This window comes from Nannospalax galili, unplaced genomic scaffold, assembly GCF_000622305.1.
Source record: "Nannospalax galili isolate Female #2095 unplaced genomic scaffold, S.galili_v1.0 scaffold197, whole genome shotgun sequence".
Taxonomy (NCBI): domain Eukaryota; kingdom Metazoa; phylum Chordata; class Mammalia; order Rodentia; family Spalacidae; genus Nannospalax; species Nannospalax galili.
The window spans coordinates 800,840-809,357 of NW_008339846.1; the positions used below are offsets into that span (position 1 = coordinate 800,840).

At 47.4% G+C, this 8,518-nt stretch overlaps 1 protein-coding gene across 1 annotated transcript in view; it reads left to right on the forward strand.

Annotated features, from left to right (window-relative positions):
* Positions 1–8,243, forward strand: part of Ice1 (interactor of little elongation complex ELL subunit 1) — a gene marked incomplete at its 5' end in the record, with an annotated part of 53,684 nt that extends 45,441 nt beyond the window's left edge. Inside the window, 2 exons of the mRNA XM_029564254.1 lie at positions 4,384–4,482; positions 6,612–8,243. Coding sequence (XP_029420114.1) covers positions 4,384–4,482; positions 6,612–7,039 — 527 coding nt within the window. The remainder of the gene's footprint in view (positions 1–4,383; positions 4,483–6,611) is intronic.
* Between the last annotated feature and the right edge of the window lie 275 nt (positions 8,244–8,518).

Consider the following 8,518-nt stretch of genomic DNA (forward strand, 5'->3'; position numbering starts at 1 on the left):
CTTTGCTGCATCTTGGGCGAGCTGCTGTCCAGGCCTCGCCAAACTGTCAGCAGTAACTGCTGTTCATTAGTCAGCCCAGTGGTTGTGACCTGCTCCTGTGCCTGCAGTGTCTTCCCTTGCCTCTGGGGAACAGTTCCCCCAGTGTCTTCATAAAGCCCTTTGGGTTTTAGTTAATTAAAACTCAAAGACAGCACTGTTTGAAATGAGGTTACTATCTGTGAACATGTTACAGGAATAAGTCTTATAAATAAACACAGCATCCCTGCTTGTAACTTTAGCATCAGATACCATTCCTCTTCTGTGACTGTCATTGCTAGTTTGGTGACACCTTGTGCTTAGCACATGTGCAAGGTGTCCAAGACTACAGTCTGGCTCTCAAGGTAGCCATCTGCCTTCCTGGGAAGTAACTGAAATACATTTGACATTAAATTACCTAATGAGAGACATAAGAACCCAGGAACAGCCTAAGCTAGGCGTTTACACGAGCTAAATCGGGACGCACAGTTGCAGACATGGTGCGGCCCAGGCCCCCTGTGGGGTGGTCTCAGGAGTGCTTTGCCTAATCCCTTAGTTCAGAAACAGTTTCTGTTGTAGAACAGGAGCAGTAAGAACTTAGGGACCAGTGCTGGTGCAAGACATTCAGATGGCCTTGCATGCGCCTGGGATTCCAGCTCCAGTGACCTCCTAAGGAGAAACTGCTCTAGCTGTACACAGAGTCCCCAAGGGCGAAGGCTTTTTTGAGATTTTTAAGTCTCTGAGTGTATATAGACATCAACTACAGGAAGTATTTATGAAACTTTCAATAGAACAAAGTTTTTTGAAACTATACTCTCTGTGTATGTGTGTATACATGCCTGTGTACACCTGTATGTGGAGGCCAAGAGGACACAGTGTCGTTCCTCAACTGCTGTCCACCCACATTGCCTTTTTTTTTTTTTTTTTTTTTTTTCCTTTTCTTTTTTTTGAGACAACTGGCCTGGAACTCAGTATGTAGACCAGGCTGGCCTTACAGATCCTCCTGCCTCTGCCTAGGAGTGCTGTGACTTAAGGGCATGTGCTACCACACCTGGCTCATTTTGGGTTGTTTTTCATTTAGTTTTGTTTTTTTTTTTTTTAGATAGTGAGGCCTGGAACTCACCAGTTGTCTAGGCTAGCTGGCTGGCAGTCCCCAGGGATCACCTGTCTTGCCTTCCCAGGACTGAGGTTGCACTGCCCCTAACTTTTTACAGGTGTTCTAGAGATAACCCTCAGATCCTTGTGCTTGTAAGGAAGCACTTTACCCACCGAAGCGTCTCCCCAGCCTAAGGACACACTTTAAAACAGGACTTTGCTTTTTGTTACAGCTGTGTTCTGTGTTGATCTGTTGCAATGAGAGAGGCACTGAGATGGAATGCTGTTTTCTGGTGGTTGGTGCCTTTGTGCCCTAGTAAGAACAGCCTCCTCTCAGCAGCTGTGTAACTCCTTCCTGACTCTCGAAGGCCCCTTACCTGGCCTTTATCATCTCACAGTTGAAATTTGCTACTTCTTCAAATGGTCCAAGGAGCTCTTCTTAAGATAGAGACTGCCAAGCTTTGCCCTCCAGGGTTCTGATGATATCACAGTTGTGTCTGCAGGGCCTCATGAGGAAGATGGTGATGGACAGAGAGGTCAGAAACTGTCACCATTGCCTTACAAGAGACAGCAGATACTTTGGGTTAGATGTCACCAAACGCTTTCAAACCAACCACTCATGATTGTCTAAGGACTTGCAGTTCTGTGCCTTAGAAAGGAGAGTCCACTTGAGAGTCATGAAGCCTGTGCATGTGCATTTATCCCAAAGCCAGAATGTGTAAATAGGGAGGAAACTCTCATATGTACTTTCGTCAAATTAAGGCTACTTTATTCTTCAAATCTCAAAATGCCTGGCTTTCAAGAGATGAGTATTTTAGAATAACAAGTGTAAACTTAAATAATCATTACAGCTTTTGTTACAATGTATAATTAATATATAGTTGATAGTTTATAATACATAAATACCAACCTGTAGTTTAGAGGTTGGATAGTCAGAAATCCTTGTGTCAAAAATAGCAGGCGCTGGGCATGGGGGTGTGCACCTTGAATCGCAGCCCTCAGGAGGCAGAGGCAGGTAAATCTCTGTGAGGTCCGGGCCAGCCTATTTCACAACCTGACTTCCAGGTGGGCTGTGACTAGGGAGACAGTGTCAAAACAAAACAAAACAAACAGAAAAAACCAACAAAACTAGGAGCAGAGGGGCCTGGGAAACACATTGGGTAAAGCATGTGCCTTGCAAGCATAGAGACCTGAGTTCTGTCTCCCAGCACTCATGTAAAAAGCCAGATGTGATAGCTTGTGATCCCATCACTGGGTCTGCTGGTGGGCCTCTGCACTTCGAGAAGGGAAAGCTCATTGGGCTCGACAGCATTCTGGTGACCTGTGCCGGTAGCAGCACGGTACTTTGTTCTTTGTGTACTATGGAACGAAGTGGTAAGGTTCGACTCGCACAGAAGTTGCTGGGTGATTAGAGTGGTAGTGTGTCGGGGAAGGCCAGGGGCTGAGGGCAGAAATGCAGAGGCTTTCGGATGTGATGCTAGGATTGGGCGTGTACCTAGGTGCTTGTTCAGATCATCAGTTTGACTTCTTAGAAGAAACTGTCTCAGTGAACCTTCTTACCAGTTCTAAGACTGACTGTGACTAAGAATTTAGCATATGAATTCAGATGATAGGCCATGATTTAATAATGTCACTGAAATCTCATTCTAACCATAAGGATCCCCTTCATTCTTAATTTCAAATGTGTGAACTCCATAGTGAATCAAACAGCCTTTCTGTCTGCATGTAACATGTAGGACTGAACTGAGAAACAAACTTGGCTGTTAGACAGTGACACATGTGATTCTTAAGTGGGGTTTGCTCTCGTGTACCGTAACAGTAATGTCGGAGATCCTGCATAGAATGCCTGCCTTGTTCTTGAGTCACAGCACAGAAAAGGGAGAGAAGACCTGCTATCCACAGTGCTGCATGTGTCTTGGCAGAGTTGAGGCCTCCATACGTCAAGCCCTGGACAAAGCCACTCAGTGTGAGGGTAACAGGCACGGCAGAAGTGTGGGAGAGCATCAGGAACAGCACTGTGCTCATTGACGCATATGACATTTTAAATTAAAAATGATACTGTGGAGACAAAAATGAGCAGGCAGAGCAGGGCCTTGTTGCAGCCCTGCCTGCTAGTAATTCCTCCGTGGGAGGCAGCTGCTTTTCCTTCTGTGGTTGGCATGTGGTTAGCATGTTGTTTTGGATATATGGAATGCATCTCATGTAGATAAGTAGTTTATGAAAGGGAAGCATGTCTTGGTCTTTTTGAATAATTCTAGCTATTCCTTGATACTACACTAGAACTTAAGAAATGTGGGTCCTCCTGTGTGACTTCTGTTGAAGTTGCCAGTCCCTAAGGTTAGCTGCTGTGTGCAACCTGGTGAATGGACTTTCCGTGCTGTTTGAATGAAATCCACTGGTCTTGCTTGCATGGTGAGAAACATTTGCCTATTAATAGTTTCATAATCTACATTGTTCCCCTGGGTATGTAAACAACTTCTAATTGTCAGCAATGCAAAAATTACATGTATAGATCACTCTCCTTGTAGGGAAATCTTAAGTATTAGAAAGCTGTCAGGCTGAAAGTAGTTGATGGAAGTTGTTTCAAAATTTTAGTTTTTTTTGTAAAAGCTCAGATGTTGTCTCTGTCCACAGGAATAACTTGCCTTGAAGTTGCAGCTTTGTTTTTGAGAACGTGTGATTTCCAAACAGCTATGTGTTCTAGTGTGCTTCTTGTTGCTGTAATAAACACTGTGACCAAAAGCAACGTGGGGCAGGAAGGGCTTACCTGCAGTCAGCAAAGAGGGGCCTCATCCTGGGACACCCACCACTTGACCCTGGCCTCCTTGGTGCTTGATCTGGTGCTGGCTTTGCACCTTTGGCCCCATCAGCATGGACGGGAGGCAGAGCCGCCTCACCGCAGTCATGGCCTTAGACCCGAGTCTGTAGCTGCTGGAGAACTGCCACAGTGTGGTCCTTTCTGGTCACTCGATGAAGACTGTCCACCTCGGTCTGCCTGTGCCAGCTTTCTGCACCACTGCCCAACTGACAAAGCAGCGGGTGTGTTGTATGCATATACGTGGGTAAGAGGTGGTGAGCTGTTCTCCTGAAAGGCATAGTGCTCCACTCAGTACTCCCCATGATGGTGCTCCACTGCCTCACCCACCTCACACAGGTTCGGGATCTTCAGGCTAAAATGCATCATGTTAAATGAATCAAATATAAATTTACCGTTCCTGTGAAAAATGAACCCGTATTTCACCAAAGACTGTTTATGTCTTCTGGTTTCCCTAGGTCGCTTAGGCCAGTTGGGTCTGAAGGAAGGATTTCCAAGTGCTGTGAAGAATATTAGTTCTGTTATTGGTATGTTTATACAGCATGCTCAGGATGAAGGTGAGACCTTTGCTTTCTTGTCTCCTGCGCTGCCCTCGCTGCCTGTCCAGCAGACCGGTTCACACTTCAGCTTTACTGCTGTGGGGGGACTTGGTAATGCAAGGGGCAGTCTGCCTCATTGAGCAGGAGCCCTCTAAGAAAGAGAGAACGCTGTTCTGCCTGCTGCTGGTCCTGTCTCTGTCCTGGGACATAACTGAGGCCCTGTGCAGCCACCCCCATGAAGCAGTGACAGCCTCGAGCTGCCATTCTCAGTGAGCATGGCACCCATCTGCATCAGTGTGGGGTTCCTGTGTTCTGTTCATGTATTGCATGGTATGTGGTTTTATGTCTTTTGTGGGAAAAACTGAACTCAGAGTAGCCCTTATATAAGTCTGGTTTCTGCTCTGAGTGTTGTACAGTCATTGAATAATGCAATTACACAGCTTGTCGGCAGAAACGCAGTATGACATTGTAGACACTGCATGACACCCACGCTCACCCTAGCATGGCAGGTCTTTGTCTTCAGCTACCAGTGAGAGGCTTGGCATGCTGGGCTTAGAGAACCTTGACTTAGAGGTGCTGCTAAGGCATTGTCCACTGCTTCTCATGAAATGTCCTCTTCTACACTCTCGGGGCGTCATGTAACCTAGAAGCCACCTTGTGTGGTCCTTCCCATGCTGCTGGAGTTGTGTGGGGTCTGCTATAGGTCCTTGTGTCTCTGCCCTGTGTCTAGCCTTCATCTCTGGCACCCTTGGGAGGGCACCGTCCTCACTTCATACACTGAAGCCCAGTGGGAAGTCAGGACCCAGCTGTGGCCTGCCAGCACTGTTGATCGGCTTGCTGCTGCGGAGTTCAGGCAGGCCACTGGCGTGCTCCCGGCTCGTGGGCACTTGTGTTTCTCACTGTAGAAGGATTTCGTTGAGTACTGGCCCGAGGACAGCTTCTGTTCTGATCTTACTCTTCGGATCAGGGGAAGAAAACATTCCAAAGCTTCACTTCTGCATTTTAGAACTAACATTTGTGCATGTAGATTTCTCTGCTGGCTGCTTCCTGCTTGGGACTGGATCCTTCCAGAACTGCCCTGGGCAGAGGCTGTGAATATGAGGCATATGTGAAATACAAATGAATTCAAGTTTAGCTGTTAGCCCCATCCGTGAGACATCACCATGTATGTGCAGATGCTTCCAGGCAGACAGCTTGAAGCTCTCTGGTCTTGAGCGTGTAGGAGACACTGTGTTCCTCTAGTTCCCGTTCATCCCTGCTCCTCACAGAGCTGAAGTACGTGGTTAGCAAGGAATGTTAACTCTTAAACAAATTTAAGCAAATTAAACTGATGTAAATTAGATCTTTTTTAAAGAATATTTTGTGTGTATTGTGTGCATTCAGGTAAGTACACCCATGCCGCGCAATGCCCATGGGAGTCAGAAGAGGGTGTCAGATCCTCTGGAATTGGAGTTACAGATGGTTGTTAGATGCTGGGAATCAAACCAGGGTCCTCTGCAAGAGCAGCCAGTGGTCTTAACTAGGTAGACTTTTGCCAAGAGAGTGAAAACGATGCAGGACTTTACAGTAGCTCTAGAGCGCCCTATCTCAAGCTTTGCTCATCTGGCATCCGTGTGGCATAAGGACAGGTTTCCCTTTAGTCTCATTTTGCTGTGCTCTCCAGAGTCCACTTAGAGACACTGCTTGGGGACGTTTGAGAACTATCTGTCTGTTTGAGGTTCCATGTGTTCTGAAAGTCTTAGAGGAGTGCTGAGGCCTGCTCCTTTTTCCGTGTACGCAGGACAGCTAGCAGTTGGTGCTGCAGACAGCCGCAGTTAGGCTGCTTTTATTTTTCATCTGTAGACAAGTCTTAGGGGAGACAGGGCCTCCTTGTCCTGGAACTCACTATGTAGACGAGGCTGGCCTTGAACTCACAAAGATCAGCCTGCCTCTGCCTCCTGAGTCCTTTAATAGGCGTGTACCACCACGCCCAGTTTGGGAACTTTTTTTATTGTGGATTTTTTTTTTTTTTTTCCTTTTACATTTTCATTGTTGGCGGAGAGCTATTCCACATTTGGGTAGTGTGCTCCTAGACAACACATTAAGAGTTTTGAAATAGCAGGTGGTGTTCTCATGTTGCTGTGTTTAATTGGTTAAATTCTTTGTAGAGATCCCATGGGGTGTGCAGTTAGCAGCTGTGTACGCGCTCTGTGACTTGAGCCCTAGCAATCCAGCAGAAACATCCAAGATCCTGGAAGCTTGGCGGAGTAAGGCCTCCAGCAGCGTCCCTTCAGCAGTCATCAGATGCCTAGACGAGGTTGGCTCCCTGAACGCAGAGGCCTCTGCCGGCTTCCCGACTGCAGGGGCCTCTGCCGGCTCCCCCACTGCAGGGGCCTCTGCCGGCTCCCCCACTGCAGGGGCCTCTGCCGACTTCCCGACTGCAGGGCCCTCTGCTGGCTTCCCCACTGCAGGGGCCTCGACTGACTCCCTGACTGCAGGGGCCTCGGCTGGCTCCCCAACTACAGCGGCTTCTGCCAGCTCTCTGACTGCACAAGGCTCAGCTGGCTCCCCAGGTGTTGAGAGCTCCGCTCCTTGAGGGACTGGACTTCCTGAGTGCCAGGGGCTTGGTTCCATGAGAGCTAGGGACTCTGCTCCCTGAGGTGGAGGGGCTCAGCTGAAGGCCATGGTCATTGCCGGAGAGAAGTGCCTTGACACTTTTAATATAGATTAATCCGCCTCCAGCATGCTCAGTGAGGTCCACAGAGAAGGCGTAAGACGGATGGCGTGGCGGAAGCGCCAGAGACTTGCCAGGGAGACCGAGAAGCAACCCCACCCACATCCATTTCAGTTACAGCTCTGGTCATGTGACTTACAGGGTGTATTATTTTTGTCTGTCAACCAACAAAATCTTAAACTTAGCCCTTTTTTTTTTTTTGCTGCAGAAAGTGTCCTTTTTAGTGGCTTTTAGAAATTGGGTGTCATTTTACCATGAGCTTGAGTCTAAAAATGTGATTTGGTTCCCGAGCTGTTTTAGAGTTTATGCTCAAATATGTGGCTAGGAAAAAGTAACTTGGCTTAAAAAAAAAATAATAATAACCATTAGAATCTCCCACTATCTTAGCTGGAAAGGGGCTGCAAAAGTATCTCATACGTGGTGCAGCTGGGCAGAGTAAAATACCAAAAGCCTCTGCCAGAAACTCACTTCAATGCATTTTCCTCCTATCTGTAAATTTCTTTATAACCATTGGGAAGAGGCGAATTGGACCATGGACGCTTCCTGGCAGAAGCTCTGTCAGATTCTTAGATGGGCTGCATGGATGTGTGCAAGTCTAAGGGAGCAGTAGAGCTCTGCGGGCCATGTGCAAAGGGACAGAGCTCTTTGGGCCATGCACAGACAGTGCTCTGCATACAGACAGCTGTAAGCTGTGTGCACACTGACCTCTGGCTGTGTGCATACGGACAGGGCTCTGCGGGCTGTGTCCATACAGAGTACTTTGCGGGCTGTGTGCAGACAGACAGTGCTGTCTATGTGTCTCACACTGACCTCTGCGGGCTGTGTCCACACAGAGTGCTCTGGGAGCTGTGTGCAGACAGAGTGCTCTGTGGGCTGTGTGCAGACAGTGCTGTCTATGATGTGTCTCACATTGGTTCCACTTTCGGAGTTTTAGTGTTTGTACATAGAAAATGGGTTTAACAACTCACCGTGATTCTGACTTGTATTCATCCTTTCTTAAACCTCTTGTATGTGTTTTTTATAATAAAAAAATAAAAGTAAGCCATACACAGCACTGTTCTGATTAGTAACTGTGACATTTGGTGTTATTTCTCCAGCGAAGATGAGGAAAATACCACATTCTCAATGACTTACGTATTGAGTGTTCCTCTAATGAGTTTGCTTTTTGGTTGTAACTGCTGCCTGTTGAAAAATGCATCTGACAGTCACTTGGCAATCCCTCCTGTTTCCTTAAGTAACTCACAGGCATAACAGACAAGGAATGAGCAGTTGCAGCTTTGGAAAGCCCTCGAGCAGGCCTTCTCCATTGTGTCCTGAGCCTGTCTCCGCCACCGTCAGAAG